Source organism: Juglans regia, chromosome 1 (assembly GCF_001411555.2).
Source record: "Juglans regia cultivar Chandler chromosome 1, Walnut 2.0, whole genome shotgun sequence".
Lineage (NCBI taxonomy): Eukaryota > Viridiplantae > Streptophyta > Magnoliopsida > Fagales > Juglandaceae > Juglans > Juglans regia.
In genome coordinates this window covers 17,359,431-17,383,465 of record NC_049901.1, presented here as the reverse complement: position 1 = coordinate 17,383,465, position 24,035 = coordinate 17,359,431, and the positions used below count along the sequence as shown (strand labels likewise).

Below are 24,035 nucleotides of genomic sequence, written 5' to 3'. Positions count from 1 at the left end.
CGAATGTCCCAATTATGGACAAGAGCAAGGCTGAGGACGAGTATGGTGCATGGTTTTATGACTGGAGAGAAAGTCTCGGTGTAGTTAACACCATCAATTTGGTGGAATCCCTTGGCAACAAGACGAGCTTTAAGTCGATCTAAGGTACCATCTGCCTTGATTTTTGTTTTGAAGACCCACTTGCATCCAATAACATTCATTTGAGGTTGATGAGGTACAAGAGTCCAAGTGTTGTTCTGATGAAGAGCTTGAATTTCTTCTTGCATTGCTTTGGTCCAACCTGCATGGTTAAGAGCAGAACGGATTGTCTTGGGTTCCTTGGGAAGTTCGATTAGGGAATGATAGTGAGCATACTTGGGATTAGGTTTGCGGATCCCAAGTTGAGATCGAGTGACCATGGTGGGATGAGAAGGTTGTATGGTGGGTGGATCACTATTTGGTGGAGGAGGGTTGGGTGTTTGAATGAGGGGTGATTCTTGCAGAAGCGGCAAAGACGGCAAAGGAATGTGATCAATCTCATGTTGTGTGGGGATAGGCGGTGAAGGAGGTGCCTGCATAGAGGAAACACTAGAACCATCCAAGGGATTAGAAGGTAAATTGTTAGGGGAACGCCAATCAATAAAGGTAGATAAAACTTGATCACCAGGGGAGGGAAGATGAAGATTTCCAGGTTGTTTATAAGGAAAAGAGGACTCGTCAAAAACAACATGTCGAGAAATAAAGGTTCGATGAGATGTAGGATGATAACATTTATAACCTTGATGTTTGTCACTATAACCCATAAAAATACAAGGAAGTGTTTTGGGTTCAAACTTGTTTTGTTTAGTATCCCAAGTATAGGGATAGCATTTTGAGCCAAAAATCCTAAGGGAGGTATAATCCGGGTAGTGACCATAGAGAAGAAAAAAAGGAGATTGAAGTTCTAAAGTAGAAGAAGGGAGCCGATTTATTAAGAAAACAGCAGTTGAAAAAGCTTCGACCCAAAAACGTTTAGGAACGCCACTTTGAAAAAGTAAGGTCATACCAAGTTCACGAATTGTACGATGTCGTCGTTCTACCGAGCCATTTTGCTCGGGAGTGTGAGGACATGAATATTGATGAAAAATTCCTTGGTTTTGAAAATGCAAATTTAGTGGATGGCTAGTGAATTCGCCACCGCCATCGGTTTGAAAAACTTTAATTTTTTTGTTGAATTGTCTTTCAATTAATTTTTCAAATAAGAGAAATGCATTAAAAAAATCAGATTTCTTTCGTAAAGGAATAAACCACATATATTTGGTGAAGGCGTCAACAAAACAAGCATAATATTGAAATTTACCAACAGATAAAACTGGAGCAGGTCCCCATAAATCACAATAAATTTTATCAAACATATTGAAGTCATTATGCGAAGATTGAAAAAAAGGAAGTTTGCTCATTTTTCCTAGTTGACAACTCTCACAAATAGAGTTGGTTTTAGTTTTTCCAATAACTGAAATAAGACCTTTAGACTGTAAAACTTGGAGAGTGGAAGCTTGAGGATGTCCCAACCGTTGATGCCACACTTCTTCAGAAACTGTACGAAAGCGATTTGAGAAGTGTGCTTCAAAGGGTGGGGACAACACATATAAATTACCCTTCCGTCGGCCGTTCAGTAAAATGCGGTTGGTCGCCCTTTCCTTAATAGAAAAACCAACACCATAAAATTCACAGTTATAAGGATAATCAGAAGTTAATTGACTAATTGATAATAAATTTTTTGCCAAGTCAGGAACAAGTAAAACATCTTTTAATTTGATACACGAGTTACCAGATTTAATAAAAGTGTCACCAAGGTGTGTAATTGTGTGAAGACTACCATCACCAATGAGTACAGCATTATTACCAAGATATTGACGAAGATTAGAAAGCATACCTGAATTACCTGTCATATGGGCAGAGGCACCTGTATCAGCTGTCCACTCGGTATCATGAATATTATTTTCGAGGGTCATGGCAGCTAATGCTTGAGGAATATCATTGGGTTGAACAGCATGATCGAACCGGTGCCAACATTTAATTGCGGTATGCCCTTGCTTCCCGCATATTTGACAAGTCGGAATACGATTATTTTCTTTGATATTTTCATGGACCGTTCCAGAATGTGGTCCGTGATTTTTGGGCCCACTATGTTGACTGTGTTGATGGCCTGGACGTGCCACTTGTGTGGCTTGGGAAAAGCCACGTCCACGGGAGGACCACGGTCTCCCTTTGTTTTTGCCGTGACCCGTAGCATGACCATAGAAGGCAGTGTGTTGCGCGTTGTAATTCTCGTGCAACTGGCTCCTCGTTTCAAAGCCCTGCAGCAGCGGCACTACCTCTGAATAGGAGGGCATCGGTGGCTTGAGCATGGTGGTGGTAAAGGGCTCATATTTGGGGCCGAGTCCATTGAGGAGAGCAAACACCTTGAGTTTATCACTCACGGGTCGTCCGATTGCTGCAAGATTATCACAAATGGACTTAAAATTTTTGAGATGTACCTGAAGAGAAACCGAGTCCTCCTTGCGCATGTAGGTTAATTGCTGAGTGAGTTGAAACTCCCTTTCTTGGGAATCTTGGGCATAGGCTTCTTGAAGAGCATGCCACACTTGATAGGAGCTGTCGAGGCCAACAACGAGACCGAGGGACTCCTCGGACAGAGTACCGATGATCCATCCACGAAGCAACCTGTCTTCCTTCCGCCATTTGAGGTAAGTAGAGCTAATTTGAGGTTGTGTGGTATTTGTTGGGTCATCGTTGGGCTCATATTGGGGTGGAGAAACAGAGTCCGTGAGGTGAGGCATGAGGTCTTGGCTCTCAGCCAAGGCCACGACTTGTTCTCTCCATAAGGGATAATTTCCCTGGTTCAAACGGAGAGTGACAAAATTGTTCACTGAGAGAGAAAGGGCTGCCATGGGAGTAAGACTCTCTTGCTCTCACAAGGCTCTAGATACCATAAAGACAAACGAACACAAGCTATTTGATACAATGTCTCACAAAGCGTGAGAGCATATTGAGAGCCTTTCACTATATATAATTACCGTACATATGTGTGAATTTAGAAATGATAGAGTAACGTTACAAATGAGGAAGAATAGGAAAGTAGATGAGTTTCCATCTTTGTATTTAGCCGTTGGGTATCTTTGTTTCCATGTGTGGTTTTGTAGCCGTTGGGTGACTTGTGTATGGCTGGGTTTCCATGTGTGGCTGGGTTTCCATGTAAGGCTTAGTAGCCGTTGGTTTCTGAGTATGAGTATTTTCAATAGTTCGCAAGGTTTATTGGGTTGCTATTCCAGGTGGTCGACGACATTCTTGACGTGACAAAGTCGTCGGAGGAACTGGGGAAGACGGCCGGAAAGGACTTGATAGCTGAAAAGGCTACGTATCCGAAGCTAATGGGAATCGAGAAGTCGAGGGAGCTTGCCGAAAAACTGAACAAGGAAGCTAAGAGTTGGCTATCTGGGTTTGATCCGGAGAAGGCCAAATGCTTGCTCTGGCCAATTACATTGCTCTTAGGCAAAACTAGGAGTACTACTTCCATAGTTTGCTGTAGCTAATCAAATTAAGTAGTAGTGGTAAGAGGATAAAATAAGAAAATGTTGAATAAGAGATTCATGAAGGTGATCACTTTCTCTAGTTGTGTGATCCATCAATGGCAGCTAGATAGCTGTAAAAATAAAAATAAATAAATGTATTATTCTTATATATAATTATGAATTTGTCTTTTTGTTGTCTTTCACGTAAAGATCATACAACGAAGTAGTCAGAATGTCTAGACTGGTCTACATGATACGGTCCAATAAATCTTCCAAGTGGTCGGAAATGGTGGGTCCGAGAAAGTCAAACCTACATGCAAATGCAAGGGGCTATTTCTTGATGAACATCTGTCCTTTGATCTCTTTCTGGACGAACGAGTGGGCGGGTGAATACGCGTAGGCGAAATACATATCAGAATTCTTATAGCGCCCTTACTTTTTTAAAAGAAAGGCATAGAACTAAAAACGAGTCTCCAATGGATATCAACTGGGCTCACTTTGGGGTTTAGGTGTAGTTTAGATAGTAAGATGAGATGATTTTAGATTAAAGTTAAAGTTAAATAAAATATTATTTTTTAATATTATTATTATTTTAAAATTAAAAAAAAAAATGAATTGTTTATTATATTTTTTATGAAAATTAAAAAAAAAAAAAAGAGATAAAATATTTTTACTGTGCGCCTAATATTTTCCTTTGTGTTGACTGTAACCCATAGCGCATGAACTACGAACGGACCAAAATAAATTTGGGTAAAGTAAACTGTCTGCATGGGCTATACTGGGCCAGATTGCTCATCTTTTCAGGCTCAATGCCCCAGATCATAGCCATGGGCAAAGTATCTACGCCCCCGGAAATGCCCCATGCATGGACAACTTCAGTTCAAGCGCGGACAAATTTCCAAGAAATATTGTTTTTGCCTCGAAAGTGATCAAAAACTACTTCATAGATCTTCAAACGTTCAAGGGTTTTCTGAAAAAGTCTTTATGATATCTTTGCTATTTTCTTAGATATATAATAATAATAATAATAATAATAATTCTTAGATATATATATTAAGGAAAAAAAAAAAAACCCAAAACACAATCCCTTAGTGTAGTGAATGGCAATTAGTCTTGCCCTATTAAGAAAAATGTAAATAATTAAATTGATCTTTTCTCATTTCTGCACCAGAGTTCGAATCCTGACTGTACATTCAGTTTAAATTTTTTAGACAAGTGATAATTTCACATGCTTTACCTACTACTCTCTAGTAGAAAGATTTGGAAGTACATTCTTTACAATTAGATATGATCCATGGCTATATTTGTCTTTGTAATTGACTAATGATCAAGAACCACGATGACACTTCTAAGAACTGTACAGAAGCTTTTGAAAATATGATCGTAACAAAGTAGTTTTGAGAAAAGATGATAAGGTTTCAGAGAAAACAAAAGTATGAGTTGGAAGATTCTCCTACTTCTAAACCTCCCTCCCTTTCTGCTAAAAAAAAAAGAACCCTCCAACTAATTCGACTTTGGTAGAACCTTAACTAATTAACTACCTAGTTTGTTTTGAGGTGCTAAATCAGTTTTCTTTTATATATTTTTGCCAGGGACAGATTTCTTCAATTAATATGACATAATTTGATTTGTAAAATCAATTTAAAAACTTAGATCTTGCATGTGCATAATGTGTTATTCACACTAGCTTGCAAATAGAAAGACTCTTTTTCAAATTAGCTGTTGAGGAATAATAATACTACGTTGCCTGTGGATAATGTCTTGAACATGTTTATAAAGAATGAACAATTCTCTCTTGTGGAACCGGTTTTATGAGATGAGTTAGGCCTATGAATTTCTTCATTAGCTAACATTTTATGTATTTATAGTTGGAGATTGATCCTCCATTTCTGTAACCTTGGGTATATTCATTCAGCTATTAACAGAGCTTGCAATTATCCTTTGAGTTAGGGCCAGGAATCTACTTAGACAGAAGGTTAATTATCCTATATAAAAAGCTGTTTGCCCCAAGGTTGCCTTTGTATAACATAAGAACCCAAAGTAATGGAGTTGTTTAATTATGGGAAATTAGATATTGCAGGTGGGTAATCCTACTTGCCTCTGGGAATTTAATCTTGTTTTACCTAACAGAAAAGGGGCCGGGCCAGAACAGATGGTAGGCAATTCTATGATTGAAATGGCCAGATAGGACCCCTCTGAGTCTGGGAAATTCATCAAAATTATTATACCTAACAAAGTAAAGAGTGGGTGTGTGATTTAATATTGCAACTGGATAGCTTGGCATGGCACTGCTTATTGCTCAAACTCCTCTGCTACAGGGTTTAATTTGCAATATGCGTCCTTGAAAGTACCAAAAAGTGCCACTGTGGGGAGCAAACTGAATTAACAGAGTATAGAGAGGCAATTTGGGCCCGTTTGGACGTAGAAACACTCTCAACTTATTTTATCTCATCTCATCTCATCTCATCTCATCTCATCTCATCATTATAATTTTATCAAATTTTTATATAAAATATAATAAACAATTCAACTCATCTAAAAATATCTCATCTCATCTCATCTCATTGTAGTCACACTGATCAGTCATGTTTAATGTACATGGAAGATATATGAAACCACGTGAAATGTGATCTGAAATGATAAATTAGAGGACAAAGAGTAGTAGTATTCCCATTTAAAAAATAAAATAAAAAAGTGAAATGGATAAGTATGGGAATTGAGAAAACCAAAAAGTGGGCAGATGGACTTCCCCGAAAGAAAACCAAACTCTTCTTGCATTTTCTTCAAGTTAATGTTTACACTTTGCTTGAGCTTACTGTACAACAGTCCAAAGATGTAAAATCAGTGTTTGAGAGACACAGAGAGAGAGGGAGAGCGGAAAGAGAGGAGTTTTATGAACTTCAAAAACTTGAGATTGAAGAAAGAAACGACTTTTCTTTGTCTCTCTCAAAATTGAGATTGCTCAAAGCTACACACCTTTTCCTACCATTAAAGAAACCAATTAAATTCCCACTACTGCTATTTACATTGCTATCTGAAAATTTCAACAACTCCTCACTACCAAATGTGCTTTCCAGCTCTTCCACACCGTTACTAATGGAGATTGTTGCTGACCCAGAAATCATATAAGCTTCAAATTCAACACCATTCATGATAACTTTGTTGTCCTCAGAATTGTTGTCCCTAATTGTGATCCAATTCTCATCCCATGTCCAACTGGGTACCTCTGAAAGCGAGGACAACCGCCTGATCCTATCGGCGGCCGGATTTTTCCTCTGTGTATCAACCGGACTGCTCAGACTTTCTGACTCTTCCACTGAGTTCCAAAAGCCTTGATCAAGAATACTCGTAGGAGAAAAATTTGAAGTAGAGTCTTGAATTGACTTCTCACCGGAATTGGACACCTCCAGAAACGGATGCTTAAGAAGTTGACTAGCTGTCCATCTCTCCTTTGGACACCTCCTTAGGCACTTATCCAAGAAATCCTTCGCTTGCTCGGATAGAAAACTTGGAAACTCAGGCAATTCACCGGAATATGCAATTTGGTACAAGACCGTAACTGGGTCAGCCACTTTAGGCCATGGTGCACCACCAGTAGCCATTTCAATAATTGTACACCCAATTGCCCAAATGTCACAAGGGAACCCCTGCTCCTCTCCACGAGCTACCTCCGGCGCCATATACATCGGGGTGCCGCCAATTGCCACTACCTTGTCGTCCTCCTCCACCCTTCTTTCAACCCACTTAGCACATCCAAAGTCAGCAATTTTGGCACCATCATCTTCACTAATCAAAATGTTCCTACCTTTAATGTCACAATGTACCAAGCCATGTGAATGCAAGTACTCTAGCCCCTGTACAATTTGCCGCGCGTAGTATCCGATCAAAGATTCATCAAGACAGCCTCCACAGCCGCGAGTTGCATCGGCAAGTGTGCCTCCGGAGACGTACTCCATGAAAAGGTTGTAGATGGTCATGTTGTTCTCCATGGTAATATCACAACCCTTGTAGCCAACCACACGAGGACTGCTCAGAGAGGATATAATTTTTTGCTCTCTTTGCAAGAACTCAGATTTGGAAAGCTCGGCAGACTTGACGGCAAAAACAGCGCCGGACAGGTGAGAGGCCGCCGTGGCCAGGGAGACAGTGGCTGAGGAGCCATGGCCTAGGGTCTGGCCTCTAGTCCAGCGCATTTTGGTAAGCTGAAATGAGAAAGCTATGCTGGTTAAATTAATTTTGGCTATTGCCTTTATATAGGGAGCCTTATAAAGCAAGGTGGCAAATTTTACAGGTTTGTGTTATTGGTTGGTTGGGTCTGTATCTCTCTTACTCTGTACGTTCAAGAGTTAGGGAGTTGACAATTCCTTTAACGTGAGTCTAAGTGGCACGTGTCAAAATTTGAGTGGGGGCCGACGGCTTGGGGGCTGCCTACTAGGCGATGGCTTGGCAAAAGGGCATGCAGGCATCTGTTGAGAATAGAAGAGCTGCTAAAACTAAGAGAGTGATGAAATGGGGAAATAAATTATGGAGTATGGTTTGGTGGCATTTGTGGTGATGTGATCGGTAGAGGTTGGAGAGGTTAGCTAATCGGTTGGATTCTGTATTTTGTATGAGAGTTTTTGACTGATGACTCTGTTAATTTTTGGGATATTTTTAGGAGGAGAGGTTCAACCAAAAATGGTTGAAATTTAGTATCTTTCTTTTATAATTGTTTTGGTAAACAGTTGCACATGATCATATGAGTATATACCTCTTTTTTTGTGCTTGTGTTGCATCCATCTTTTCAAAGTTGAAGTCTTTTTTATTTAATTATTAAGGAAAAGTTAAATTCAATACATGGAGGAGGGAATATCAGAATTTAATAAATAAAAAAAAAGGATTTTAGTCCATGAACTTTTTCATAAAATTAATTACTTTATTTTTTTATTTTTCAAAATGTCTTAAAATCTATATATATATTTGTTAAGTTAAATACAAAAAAAATTATAGCTTGTTAATTATTTTTTGTTTTTTCTTATATTATCTATTTTGAAAACAAAAATGTGGATAGACAGCAGACACGTTTCAATTTTGGCTTTGAAGTACATATATAGTCAATTTGATGGCAGGCTTTACCAATTAATCCTGTGAAGACCATATATATATATATATATATATAGCCATCCGATCATGGATTAAGGATATTATTTTCTTGGGAAAAATATGTTTAATCCCTCAAACTGCATGCCACAACATTTATAGTTAGATATATATATAATCAATTTAAAAAATTATATCGTTGCGTTTAGATGTTAAACTAAATTGAATTGAGTTAAGTTGAGTTAAGATGATAAAATATTGTTAAAATATATTTTTTTACTATTATTATTATTATTTTAAAATTTAAAAAAAATTATTTATTATATTTTATATTAAAATTTAAAAAAATTATGATGATAAATTAAAATGAATTAAAATGGGTTTGATAACCAAACCGACACGTAAAAGTAGTACTCTACGTTAAAATTCAAAACCTACAAAAAATAAAAATAAAAAGAGACAAAACCATGACAGCTGGTCATCATGACGTCTCACGACTGACCATACCCACACTCATGTCGTGGGCGCCTGGCGGCCACTTTTTTTTCTAATATAATTTGTTTTTTAAAATTCTTAATTAGGAGAAATTTTAAATTATATATATAGATATATCTTTGGTTGAACAAAACATAGCCTTAAATGTTAAGCAAATTAAAACCTAGCTATATGCATGCATGGTTCGTCAAAATACAGTTAAAATTTGGTAATTTCTTTCATCTTAATCAACGACCTCTCATCATATTTGTCAAATCTAGAACCAGACTTTGGAAAATCTCCAATATATATATATATATAACCATGCATCCATGGCCAGTACTTGATCATCTTCTAGAAAGTAATTAACTATATTGTAGCTAGATTGAATTATATCTCTGAATACCTTGACTTAAAAGAAGGATATATATATATATATATATATATATATATGCAAAGAATTGAGAGCAAAACCTCATGTGATGATGATCATTGTCAATTTGGTTTTCCATATATACTCTTTAAATCAATCCAATTCTAGAAAATCACATTCATATATATAGTTACTTAGTTATCATATATACGAAATAAGCTTTGTAATGAATTTTAATAATTTTATTAATTTCTTTATTCTGTTTTTCTATATATATAATGTAAAAGTTGGTTGATAAATAAATTTAAGACTGACATAAAAAATAATTTTTTAAAAATAGACCTTACTTATTTTTAAAGATAATGTTCAGAATTTGTAGACTCTTATATAATATTAAATTGAAATTGGAGGTGACCGGGTATTATTAATGGAATGGAAATTGGATTCGATTTCAAAACATCTATTATTTTAATATGATCATATTACATTATCAATTATCTCAAAACTACAAATTTATGAAAAATGAATTAGTAAAAAGTATAAATGCAAAATGAATGGAAAATTAAACAATGTGAATGGTTTTATCAATTGATCACATTTGATAGTAGATAGTGTTATATATATATAAAATATAAAAATCGATCGTAGACTTAGAAGTCAAAAATAATACAAGTAGCTAGCTAGCTAGCTAGCTCGCCCATCTTTCCTTGTATTGCGTGCTACGTTTTGTTGCTTCAAGACTCATGCTTTGGATCATGAAAAGAGTAAAGAAAACGTTATGTATTCTTCAACTTGGACTTACACGGAAAGAATAATAGCATGCATGAGCTAATTAAACGAGCCATAGCCTCTGTCTTATCATCATCATCTTTATCATTAACAATATTATACAATATGGTAGAAAGTATGGATATATATACAAATTCTGCACATTTTTTTAAAATAAATAAATAAATTTAAGATTTATAAAATATTTATTTTTAAATCGTAAACTTTTTTTTTAAATAAATATATGAAATTTTTATACTTTTAAAATTATATCTAATATCAATTTTTGAAATAAATTAATAAAGAGAAGTAGAGAGGTCTATTCACATGTATATGGTTTGGTGGAGGAGTTAATCAAAAAGAGGGAATCAAGGAAAAGAGGTATATAGAGGTTGTAACTAATTAATGCCAAAAGTAAACAGAGAACAGTAGTATTAGTTATCAAGAATGCATGCAGCTGGTGGGGATGGGAGAGAGGTTTGTTGCTTACCAAGCAATACCCCCAACAACAACAACCGCCCTAGCTGCAATCTGCATGCAGATCATCTGCTTTTTAGCTAGCTAGCTAGCTAGCTGCTATTTTATATAAATATATATATATATATATAAAATATTTATAATTATAAATGTAAAAGCGTCGTGGACTCGTATAGTCATTTAAAAATAATTAAATAAATATAAAACTTATATAAAAATAAATTAATTTTTTAATAATAAATCTCACTCTTTTTTAAAATGATTATATAATATTTACGTATTTCATAATTATATATAACATTACTCATATATATATATATAAATATATATTTATATATAGACGATGCTACGTCCATGGCTCCAACTCTTATTGAAAGTTACTGTTAGGTATAATTAACCTTTTTGTTTAGTTATTTTTTAATATATATTTTAATACTTTTAAATTTTTTTTAAAAAAAAATTATAATATTATTAAAGAATACTTCTTTAATTATAAAATAAAATAAAAATACAAAAACAAATTAGCAGTAGCTCCCAACGGAGCGGTAGGATTAGCATTTTCCATATATATATATATACTAGCGGTGACTAACGTGCAAAGCACGTTTGCCATGTCCGCTTAATTGAGAAAATAAATAAATAATAATTTTTAATATTAAAATAATTTAATATATATGAATAAAATTATTATTTATTTATATTCATCATTTATTATGGAATTTAGATTATATTCAGTAATTTATTAAATTATATTCATCATCTATTAAAAATATTCAGTAAAACTTTATCATTTATTTAATGATGAAAAAATAATATTTTATAAATTAAAATTGATTTTAAGTGTATGATATAATATTATTCTCTTAAAAATATTCAGTAAAATTTTATCTTTTACTTAATGATGAAAAATTAATATTTTATAAATTAAAGTTAATTTTAAGTGTATGGTAAAATATTTATATTTTAGTTATTTGTTTTATGTTAGTTTAAATCAATATTTAAACTTCTATCGTTAGATTAAATCTGAAGAATAAAGATGAAGGGTTGTAATTTAAAACCTAAAAACTAACATTTTCCCCACGCACGTTTGTCTAATTTCTTAAAAATATTTAATAAAATTTTATTATTTTTTTAATTTATTTCAATATTTTTAATTAAATTAATATTTATGTATATTTTAATCAGTATTTTAATTTTTTATTGTTAAATCATTTTGAAGATCCCAAAATGAAAGAAGTGAATAAATTCCTATAATGATGAAAAATTAATATTTTATAAATTAAAGTTAATTTTAAGTGTATGGTAAAATATTTATATTTTAGTTATTTGTTTTATGTTAGTTTAAATCAATATTTAAACTTCTATCGTTAGATTAAATCTGAAGAATAAAGATGAAGGGTTGTAATTTAAAACCTAAAAACTAACATTTTCCCGTGCACGTTTGTCTAATTTAATTAATTAAGAATATTATCATATTTAAATTATGTTAAAATTTTAATTATTTACATAATTTTAATGTCTTAAAAATATTTAGTAAAATTTTATTATTGTTTACATTTTATTATTTAGTAAATTAGTTTAAATTAATGTTTAAATTTCTATTGTTAGATCAAATCTAAAAATTTAAAATGTAGAATTGAAATTAATTTCTTAAAAATATTTAATAAAATTTTATTATTTATTTAATTTATTTCAATATTTTTAATTAAATTAATATTTATGTATATTTTAATCAGTATTTTAATTTTTTATTGTTAAATCATTTTGAAGATCCCAAAATGAAAGAAGTGAATAAATTCCTATATATTTTCTTTTCTCCCACACTTTTCCCTCCCCTCTCTCTCTCCTCCCTCGGCTCACGCGTACGCGGTACGCTGCCTCTCCTCCCAGCCGAATCTTCGTCTGCCCAGCCCGACGCCGCCGTGCGTCGGTGAGCCTCACCGCCTCTTCCACCGGCACCACCTCACTCCGGCGAGTCTTCCCACACCGGTCTCCCTCTCTCACGCTCTCTCTTCCTCTCTCTCGGCTGTGCACAGCGCGAATGGGTTTGATACTGCTGCGCCGCCGTACGCCATCCTCCGGCGCCACCACCTCCATGGTAGTCTCGTCTCCCACCGGCCATCCCCCTCCAGCGAGCTCGGCCTCCATCTCCGTGCCGTTTGCTCCCACGAACGCCCATATCCTCCGGCCTCACGGACGCCCATATCTCCTTGTGGTATTTTTGTTTTGTCTCTGTGGTTTTCGTTCGAGGATGCAGAGAGGGACGAGATTTGCGGTTTTGTGATTTTGCTTTGTGGTGATTTTGTTAATTTGTGGTATTTTTGTGAAGATTTTACGATGATTTTATGATTTTACCGTGTATTTTTGTGATGATTTTACGGAGGATTTGCTGTGGTTTTGCTTCGGTTTGTGATTTGTGATTTGTGATGTGACGAGATTTGTGATTTTCCCGTGTGATTTTGCGATTTTTCCGTGTGATTTTGCGATTTTGCCGTGTGAGAGAGGACGCGGTCTTGCGATTTTGCCGTGTGAGAGAGGACGCGGTTTTGCGGTTTTGGACGGCACTATTCACTCCTGTTCATCTTTATACACTCTTTTAAGATAAAGGAGATATAATTGGCTGCAGGCTATAATATTGGGGTAATCTATGATCAGGACTGTTTATTCACAGTAGTACTAAACTGTACGTGCAGCTGAGATCATGTTAATGCAACAAATTAAGGTAGCTTCTAAATCAAGTGCAAAATGCATTCATGCGTGGCTTGTAAGAGTACTAATCGTAAAGATCATCAGGCCCACTCAAGTTTCGTGTGTGTCTCTCTCTAAGGCGCTGGAGCCTGGCCTTTATAATTATTTATTATGGAAGAGGCGAGAAAGGAGATCAGTACTGTAGGCCATGTCCATGCGCTGGCATGGTTGGCTGGCTACGTGAACCACCCCTGACCCAACACGTACCGTTGCGTACGTTCATGATAAGCGTTAATTTTGAAGGTCGATGCATGAAATCAGCACGTTTTATATGCATGCGTATATATGCAGGGTTTTTGTGAATGTGGAAGTGGCTACGTCTACACATGAAATAAATACATGCTTTTATTGCATGCAAGTGATATATTAATAAATTAATTAATTTTAAAACAAAAATGGGTGGTCCTTAATTTCTTTTTGGAGTATTAATTAATGATGGGTCATGACTTACATCGACATTTATGCCTTTGCGCCCTCCTCGCAGCTTTTCTTTTCATGCTAATAAATTCTACACCTGCTATTTTTATGTGCATGCATGCAGTTGCACAATTTATACGTATACGTATACCATATAATAAAATTTATACGTATACGTATACCATGATATACGTATACAAATCTAAAAGTTTCGGATTTAAGTTCTCAGAACAAATTTTAAACGTTATATGTACTGATCTATTTATGGGATTTAATTAGTGTAATTTATTTATTTATTCGAGAAGTAAATTTTAATAAATCAAATTAATCAATAATTAATGTTGCTCAAGCTAAGCATCATTTATTAATATTACAATTGATTTTTGATGTGGGCCCTGATTAAATCGTGCAATTTATAAATATCACTAATTAATATTATAATTATGATCATTATTGTTGTTGTATATTTTATAAAACCAAATCAGCAAAAGCCACAAGTCCCCTCGTCCAATCATGTATTGCCATATGGCTAAAAGTTGGATTAACCTTTTATCAACATATATAGTCAAATTCTACACTTCATCTCCACACACTAGATTCACGTCACAATTTTTTTTTCTTAATAAATGTGTGGTGTATTGATGGATAAGTAGAAGAGTTTAATTAGTTTAAGAAGAATAAAATTAAAAAAATAAAAATAAAAATAAAAATAAATGTGATGTGTAGTGTGTAAGCCGGACAATGAGTAACAAAACCCAGGGTAAGCCAGCCTTGCGATCAATGAAACTTTGAGTTTTTCCGCATGGAATGGATTGGAAGCTATTCCATGTTTTATTGATGTACTTCTAATTTCTTCCTTTTGTGAAATGTTGCTTTGCTTGCTTTTTAATGAATGAATATAGACGTGCGTTATGTGTTTGCTTTGACGTTCCGTTATAGAAAGTCATGCTACGTAGTTGTATTGATTCAGACATCCTTTTTCTTTTGTCACAAGTCACTTGTTGATTGGACTGCTACTTACTCGTGTGTCAATTCACTTGGCACTTAGTGCTTCTAGAACTTGGAGCCATGAAAGAGACCTTACTTAGTTAGTTAATTAAGTTAGTTAACTCCCATCATTATACCTTCAGAAAAATTTCAAGCTTTCATCTTCATATATTAATGGTGACACTTCTACTCTGTTCAGAGATGTTTCACAGTAAAAATTCTTTTGAATAATTTATTTATTTTTTGAATAATTCAAATTCCTTTTTCAAAGGCAATAGAATTTGTAATATAAAAGGTGGGAAATATGAAGTTAGTAAGATGAAAACGTAATCATGATGGAACTTTATCCAACCAAATGATGAAAAACTTAATGAGCACCTTGGTACTTGAAATTCAAACCTCTTGTACATAAGCCATGATTTGTGCTCTAAATTCTATTGGTAAATGCACAACTCAAGAACCATCTGTAAAAGTATTGAACAAATTCAAGTGCTAAAGTGGGTTTCTGATCATTTCTTATTGTGTAAGTAAAGTGGGTTTCAGATCATGCTACTACAAGAGAGTAATAATTTCATAAGGTTCCAGCTCCCTTTACTTTTATCTACAATACCAAGCATATAGCCTTCATATATTTACATGTAACATGTTTGACACCATGTCGATCGATTAGATAAGTTGTATCCTAACACCCGAAAACTACTGCAAAAGTTTTTTTTGTATGGCTATGTTTATTGCAGAGGGAATAGAGAATGTTAGAGACAGACTGGTTTAAGCTGCTTTAGCAAATCCAACTCTCAGATTCCCATAGTCAAACACTGTGTGATAGCGGCGCATGAAAACATCCCCCAGAATCCTGCATATATAATGGAATTCAGAAGCAGCATTAGTGAAGTACAGGAAGATAATAACCAAGCTTGCTGAGAATTAAGTAATATAAACATATCAATACCAAATTCGTTGATATGAAGCTAGCTAGCAGTAATGAGTACATGCCATGTGTGTACAAGTTTGAAAAGATGCTCAACCTTATTCAACTCAATATATGGTTCAAAACCTAATCAGAATGACTTCTGCATTCATAATCTACTAATGGGAACTAGTGTTGAGTGATTTGCCAATTATCTAAGTGCGCTGCGTTTTTTTGTGATGGTGTTTCAAAACCAAGTTCATAATATAAGACAGCAACACAGGAGGATAGTCAGTGGTGGGCAAAATTAAAAGGTAGTTAACAGGGTATAGTTTGATCAATTGAAGACTAGAACGATATTTAAAAAAATTTAAAAATGAAATAAGTTACTATCATTCCTTTTTTATGATAGATTCTAATATAAATGACCTCACTTTGAGTTCAATTTAGTTTTAGTACATTATCCACCAAAAACGTTTTTTCAATTAAACATAAAACAAATGTACAATGCTTTATCAGTTTTAATTTTGGCATTGAACAGCATAGTGAAAACTAAAACTAAAAGAAAAAGAAAAAATAATATAGTAGTTCATGATTATATAAATTGCAGATTTTAATAGACTTAGGTCCCGTTTGGATATTGAGATGAGATGAGATGATTTTAGATGAAAGTTGAAAGTTGAAAATATTGTTAGAATATTATTTTTTAATATTATTATTATTTTGAGATTTGAAAAAGCTGAATTGTTTATTATATTTTGTGTAGGAATTTAGGAAAGTTATAATGATGAGATGAGATGAGATGAAACAATTTCTGTATCCAAATGGGACCTTAATTAATAGTTCAATCTTCAACTGCAAAAAACGCATTGAGAAAATATTTATTGCAAAGAAAGATTCTTTATATACTAAAAAAAAATCTGAGAAATGAAATATTACTAAAAGTCTATCAGAAAAACACCAAAAAATCCACAAAAGACTATTTCATGTTATTTGCTCTCCCTGATGAACACTACTCTGTTGGTCATTGTCAAAATATTGGAGGTTTCCTTTTTTTCCTTGCTCCAATTTTTTATGTACAGGAAACAAACACTTCATAAGGAAGGAAAGTTTTGGCATGTGGTATTGCAATGTGACAAAATAATGCAATGAATAGGTACTGTACTTATTTTAGATACTAAACATGTACCGAATTGCTTATAATTCTTGGAAGGTAACTTATATGCTTCGAAGCTAATTGCATTTAAATGAAGTATCATGGGTGAATCTTGGGGAAAGGAAAAACCTAAGAAAATCTTTGTCAAAGATAAGGGCACCGTCCTTATTTGCAGTGGGGGCAAAGTGATCAGAATGCCCATCGGGCCATCAGCCCAATGGGGGGTTCTATGCAATCACAAAGAAAAGTAAGCAATATACCAGAGAGGTCCTCGAGGGGGAGGCACATCCAAAGCAAGAAACCCACTAATGCATTGAGCTGCAGCTCCCTCTCCCACTTTAAGAATATACTGATACATGACACCAACATCCAGAAAAATTAGAGAGAAACTATTGGCAACCTGTGAAGACCAAAATTATGAGTAGTCCACATTGAAGGATTGCAACTCATGTATGGATGGAGATCACATACATATCATCAAATATACGCGACTGTATCTTTTCAAACTGAATTTTGAAAAGCTTAACATGTGCTAAAAAGTGACAGAAGTAATCTGACCCAAACTGACACTCATTTCATTAAACTGAAGTTTAAAGAAGATTGGGTGACATGATTCGTGATCTAAAATTTAAATGCAACCGAAAAGCCTTCAAAATTACCTGCTCTGGTGCAAGACGAAATTCTTTACCACCAATGGTGAATGAAACAGTAGGCATGGAAGATAGACTGCTACATTCAACTGCTGATTCTCCATTTGGACTGGGAAGTCGGTCACAAAGCTGCACGTGCAACTAAACGAATTAGCTTGCTGCAATACCATTTATTCAGGGAATGTGAACAAAAATGGCTAGTTTACCTCGTTGACATAATTCAATATCTGATCTTCTGTCTGATTCCGTCTTAGCTGATTTGCCATCCATATCACTGCCATCTCACAAGCAGTACACGTGGCATCATGTACCCCTTCAGATGCCTTGTTTTTGTTCCCTTCAACCACACTCTCAATGCCCATACTGCACATAGCAGGAATTTTTGGATGATAAAGATACAAGTACTAACTATTAGCTGCTTGAACCCCCATATAATGCTTGGTAATATTACGTTAAGGTGTATTAAAACAATAAAATATAAATTAAACCTGACCTAACACTGTGAGTCCCAGCAAACATGCAGAAACCAATCTGGGAGCAGATTTTTTCTGGTCGTGCCTATAAAAGCCACCAGTATAAGCAGAAGTCAGTTCATTTGGAGGGAATCTAATAATAGCATCATATTTTATCCAGAAATTCCATTCTAGAATGGAAGAATAATGATGACATGAAACAAAATTCTTAAAAGAAATCAAAAAAAGAAATATATACCTCAGCTACCAGCAAATCTAGTATGGTCTTCCCATATTGCGTGACCACAACCTTGCATTCTTGGCTTACATACCCAGAAGCTCCAATTGCATGATTGATTTGAGTAACGACAGCCTGAAAATGAAATATCATACCATAGCATTCACCTCAAATCGTTATATTTCAATACGTTCATTAAGGCACAATCACAGTAAAGCATCGACTGACCTAGATTTGCCAAGGGGATTGATGGTGCCGTCTTAAAACTTGAAAAAACTTTATTTTAGCAATGAGAACCAACATTTTAGATTAAGTGTTTATATATATTATTTTCCATAACAGAACCAAAGATAGGGGTGAAGCCCTTTAAATAACTTTATTAACCTATTTAAGATAGTAAATAAAATATATGCATTACGAATACTGAATTAGTAAAAAGAACAATAGTCATCTACAAAAGGAACTTCATGTAAGTACATAAAACCATTAGCAGAAACAATAGAACTTACAGAAAAAAATGTGCCCTACAAGCATATATCATGTTCTGCTGCCCAACAGAGCGCAGGACCCCTAATGAAGAATAAGAAGCATACATGGCTGTGAAAATACATACCGTAGGGCCAGCCAGCAGAGAGGTTCCGGAATCTGCAATTGCTGAACAACCACCACCGCAATATCCTGAAAAATATACACTTAATAGCAATGCAATGGCAAGTGGATTTGACAACATTATTAATAAACAAAATAATGTTTCCATATAACCAGGACAGAAAGAAAAACTCAATATAATTACCAGTTGTATCACCATTAACTAGTACGTCACCCAAATCAAACTGCAGATAAGAGAAACCAATAATTAACAGTTAAAACATAAAAAAGATATGATTAATGGAGCATGGATAACTGTGGCAATTGATGGTTGAAATTTGGGAAAGCTAACCTGCCAATACCCTTTCTGAGTCACAGGGACGTAGGTGTGCTTGCCATCGAAATGACTAGGATCAACCCCACCAAAAACAATCTCACCCCCTTGTTCCCCTGGAATGTTGCGGTTTAACCAAAATGAAAAAACTGGCTCTTTTACAAGACTTTGATTGACCATATTATACCTATCAGAATTGCGAATACACAGTTAAAATATGTTAACCATTCTGAAGTAGTACCAAAACCAGAAGATAACAATTCAACACCTGAGAAAAGATTATTATTGACAACCAAATCAATTAATCAGGTCAGCTAAGCACATTTTTACCATGTAAATTTCAAGTACTAATCAAGTGATTCGTAGTACATTACCAGCTGAGTTGCCCTGACTTACCAGACAGGAACAGCACCCCCAACTGAGATCTCTTGAAATCCAAGTCCAAGTATACCATCAAACTTGGCTGCCAAGAATGCGATGCTAGGCTCTCTGGTTGCCTCAATAAAATCCTAAGTTGAAATATTATTAGTATAGACAAACCCCAACCACAATGCTGAACTGAAGACAACCAAAGTGTGCATGTTATAAAATTTACCTGATTCTTAACAGCCAGATCCCCGAGTTTGACATGGTCTTGGCTGAAGAAACCTGTAACTGCTCCAGTTCCATAATGGATCTCAGCAGATTTCCCTGCAACAAAACAAGAATCATCCTATCAGATTTTAATTCAGACTAGCAATTAGCAAATATAGATGACGGTTCTTGAATTGACTTTAAGCTATGTTCCAATACGTATTTTGTATCAATAATGCTTATTTTGTGCAAAGAAAGTATAATCATAAGTGAGACTAGAAATCACTCAGTCATCAATAATGATTGAGGGCTCTCTCAGACATCAATATTTCTCATTTTCACCTCACATTTGCTCACCCACTGATATAAATCAATTGTGTATAGAGTTTTATAAGCATGGAAACCTTCATACAACATAAATTTTTGGATGTTACTAGTAAAATATATTACAATGATGAATGTCGTAGTAGACATCACCATGCACAATTGTGGTTCATTCTAACATGTGAAGAACATTTATCAAGCATAAACAGAAGTAAGCTCGTTGGAAAACAAAGGCTCCCCATAAATGCAAACTTTTTTGTATGGACTGCTTCATTCGGGAAGATCCTCACACTAGATAACCTAAGGAAGTGCCAAATCATTATCATGGATTGGTATTACATGTGCAAAAAGAGTGAGAAGTCCATTGACCATCTACTAGTTCACTGTGAGAGTGCTACGATCCTATGGAATGACATCTTTGCTAGAGTGGTACTAGCTTGGGTGATACCAAGAAGGGTAATCGATCTCCTAGCATCTTGGAGAGACCTTGAGGATAATTCACAGATTGCAGCAATCTGGAAGATGGTCCAGTTATGCCTGTGGTGGTGTGTTCGGAGGGAGAGGAACAAGAGATCAAGCCTTGAAGATTCGGTCAATGGATGAGCTTAAAACTTTCTTTTTGAATACTTTACTCCATTAGTGTATTCAAATTGATTTTAATGGCATGAGCTTTCACGCATTTATTGTATCACTAGTCTATCATGCTATTGTATATGTCAAGCGTACTTGAGCTCTTGTCTATTCTTATTTCCAATGAAATTTTGTTTACTAATAAAAGAAAATCAGCGTTTTGAAAGTTTTTTTTGGTTGAATAAGTAAATGCCTTGATTAACTCTCTATAGACTATAATGGACCTCCCACACCAATTTAATCTACACTCAAAAATTTGTTATCTCATAGCAAATCTCAACTTCCGTAAATAATCCAACTATGGACAAGGAAAATGAGGTGTGAAAGAAGGCATAAAAAAATGAGCAGTGCCAGCGCTAATCTAGATCAAAAGTAAACTCCATGAACCAAGAAAATGGATAGTACCATTCTTTTGATAGGTACTTGAGTGGCTGGACTTATACTTTGAGTGGAAAAAGCATGCGACCTGCACCAACACGAAAGAATATACTTTCTCCTTTCCAACCATTTGCAACATAAATCCATTAAGCAAGTATTAAAAAGATGCTTACTGAGAAATAACACTTCGCAGAGGGTACCCAAAGATTAGAACTTCCTGTATCAAATATCACAGTGAAGTTTTGAGCGGGTGTTCCAATTCCAATCTCACCAAAATATTGAGCATTCATATAGTTCTTTAGTGCAACAGTGTCCTCAGAGTTGTCATGGAGATAATATTTTCTGATAGGAAGTCTTAGTGTTGCCCGCTCTAAGCCAAGACGGTTGCTTTGATCTAATTTCTTCTTTTTCAGTCCAATTCGGATCAACCCATTATTGGGGGTGGAGAACACTGTGGGGGACAGAAGGAACAAGAGAAGAAGAGCAGCCAAACAGATTCTAGAGTTGGAATTCATCCTGGAAACTGCAAAATAACGAATGCACATCCTTCTTAGAGATCATTCACATGGGAAACCCAAAACATACAACAATTATAAAAAAACTGATAATATTAGTTCTAGTCAATTGCGAAGAACATATAGGGAGTAGTAGTAAAGAAAATTTAATTTTTTTGTACCTATTTTCTTTTCCTCTTTTTTGTTTCTTAGTTTTAGGAAACCAAATAACAGTGTGGTGTTTGAAATATGAAGTTCACTACGGATAACAGAAAACTTCTAATAAAACCAATGGTAAAATGATAAAACCAAACGAAAACTCTACAAAATTCACTTCCTATTTTTTCTTCTTCCTTACATTTTCTCAGCAACCAAAACGGAGAGCAGAGAGCCCTAAATCAATCAACTCGCTAGAACAGCATCAAATTCTACTAGACATAAGGATTTCACAGCAACTAACCGATCATAGAGCAGAGAGTTGAACACAAAAAATAGTTTATAAGAGAGGAAGATAGAACAGTGGAAAATCTGTCATTTACCTGAAATTTCTACGAAACCAGAACGAAGTAAAGGGCCAAAAATGTACGGTCAAGGAAACCAACTGTGAAGTGTGAAGTGCTGAAGGAAACGTTAGAGAGGAAGAGAGAGGTTTGTCTGCTTCAGTAGTAGTTACTCTCTGGTGTATGCACCGTTGATTTGTGCTACGGATTTTAGAATCCAACGGTTATTAGTTAGCTCTATTTCGGTGGCTCCAATATGGTGAAGTGGATACTTTTGATTGGTTGAATGCGGTCGGTTCTAATGGGACTATATGTTGCGGCTATTCTCTCTAACTACCAATTCAGTTTTGAAAGACAGTGATGGTGACTTTGGATCCTGCACGTTTGATCTCCCACCCAAACTGGTAGCTCTACAAGTACAACGGTCGTTTAACTGGAAAAGCTGGGCACTGGGCCTTTTCCCTTCTTTGTTTGTTACAACTTCCGGCCCATAATTTGGCCTTTCGGTCTCATTGGTCTTCCCGTCTTTTCTCTGAGACTTGTCAAATTTTCTCGTGACAAAATAAATATGACAATTATTATAAATATAAAGAGATTATATAAAAAAATTTATAAGATTTTATAGAATCTGTTGGATATACTTTATAATAAAAATAAGTTTACAATCTGACGTACTATATCAATCTATATCAGTTTGTGATATTATTTTGTGTAATCTTTTTGTAGTTAAAGTATTTTTCAATAGGATTAGTGGGAACATAATTGTATTTTTATATTCTTAAATTCAATTTTTTTCTCTTATTTTTTAAAATTTAATAAAATATCTTAATTTAAATTATTTCACTACTATTTACAATCTATTTTACTATTATTAATAAATATTATGAGATATTCTTAATCGTTTCCCAAAATGTGTAATATTGGGTCGTTCAGTACATTAAAACCCCACAACTTGTCTATACTGAGTCATATTTTGAGTGAAGTTCACTGTCTAGTTTGGACATTTTGGGTCGATAAGCAAGGTGAAGTCGTATGGTTTGGCTTCTACCATTTTTAATTTGCTTTGTCAAAGAGATCAAGAATACAGTTTGTTTAATGCAAATGGAGATATGAGGTGTCACGCCCCAAATCTTTCTTCTAGGATTGACCTAGCAAAAATAACCAGATAATAATAGGCAAGTTTGGAAATAAACTAAACCTTCCTTAAAAAAGCTATTGATTTCACATTTTAAGCTAAAAAAAACACTATTAATACAAATTGTTCTTTCAGAAACACTCAAGAAAGATAAAACAAAACTTATAATTGGTATGCTCCTCTATGGTATTTGTATAAAATAAAATAAAAAAACTATGGCGCCCAAGTCACATATGGGCTTATACTTTAAAATGACCAGTCAATTATATAATTAGAGTTTAATTAGAATATTATAAAAGTAAGAACTTTCTCCTTCAATTAGGGGTTAGCAAAACTTTTGGCGGCTTCGACTCCGGCCAACACCCGCTCCTACTCCGACATAGTCAGAAAACTTGGAGTTCGAAATATGAGTTGGAGTTGCTTCAAAATGAATGGTAGAGTCGGAGCCAATATAGGCTCGGACTCTGATAGTTGGACTTAATATATTTAATGTTGTAATATAAGTAATAAGTAGTTGAGACAATGTTTTGCAAACTTAAGAACAATCTTTTGAGCCCCCTCACATACTAGACAATGTTTTGCAAACTTTTTTTTTTTTTAAAGAAAATCTTATAATGACGATGTTTTCTTCTCCTATATATTCATCTCTTTCCTTTTGACTAAAACCCTAAGCATTTCTTTTGTTTTCTCTCTTGTCCTCAGTGCCAACAGTAGCTAAAACCCTAATTCTTTGAATTTTAATTTATTCTAACTTCTCTCTCTTAGCCTTGCATCCTCTCTTTCTTTGAGTCTCTCATGCTTGTCTTTGTCAATCATCATC

At 34.7% G+C, this 24,035-nt stretch overlaps 3 protein-coding genes across 5 annotated transcripts; all 3 read right to left on the bottom strand.

Annotated features, from left to right (window-relative positions):
• Nucleotides 1-1,595: 1,595 nt before the first annotated feature.
• Nucleotides 1,596-2,406, bottom strand: LOC108980455. The gene is made up of 2 exons (XM_018951383.2): nt 1,895-2,406; nt 1,596-1,658 (listed from the first exon to the last, which is right to left on the bottom strand). Exons 1-2 carry the CDS (start codon nt 2,367-2,369, stop codon nt 1,612-1,614), a joined length of 522 nt encoding a protein of 173 aa, XP_018806928.2. The 5' UTR covers nt 2,370-2,406; the 3' UTR covers nt 1,596-1,611.
• A 3,770-nt stretch (nt 2,407-6,176) lies between these two features.
• LOC108980454 (mitogen-activated protein kinase kinase kinase 18-like) lies at nt 6,177-8,026 on the bottom strand. The gene has a single exon (XM_018951382.2). It carries the CDS (start codon nt 7,724-7,726, stop codon nt 6,434-6,436), a length of 1,293 nt encoding a protein of 430 aa, XP_018806927.2. The 5' UTR covers nt 7,727-8,026; the 3' UTR covers nt 6,177-6,433.
• Nucleotides 8,027-15,340: 7,314 nt separating this feature from the next.
• LOC108985443 (aspartic proteinase A1-like) lies at nt 15,341-22,151 on the bottom strand. 3 transcript variants are annotated; one of them, XM_035695860.1, is made up of 14 exons: nt 22,120-22,151; nt 21,260-21,609; nt 21,114-21,174; nt 19,777-19,871; nt 19,578-19,690; nt 19,200-19,368; nt 19,053-19,092; nt 18,873-18,937; nt 18,281-18,394; nt 18,063-18,127; nt 17,776-17,932; nt 17,579-17,698; nt 17,180-17,268; nt 15,341-15,709 (listed from the first exon to the last, which is right to left on the bottom strand). In XM_035695860.1, exons 2-14 carry the CDS (start codon nt 21,599-21,601, stop codon nt 15,625-15,627), a joined length of 1,515 nt encoding a protein of 504 aa, XP_035551753.1. In that variant the 5' UTR covers nt 21,602-21,609; nt 22,120-22,151; the 3' UTR covers nt 15,341-15,624. The 3 variants fall into 3 exon arrangements, with proteins under 3 accessions (XP_035551753.1, XP_035551752.1, XP_035551751.1); XM_035695859.1 differs by lacking the exon at nt 22,120-22,151 and adding an exon at nt 21,939-22,066; XM_035695858.1 differs by lacking the exon at nt 22,120-22,151 and adding an exon at nt 21,939-22,055 and having other exon boundaries at nt 21,260-21,602.
• Nucleotides 22,152-24,035: the final 1,884 nt, after the last annotated feature.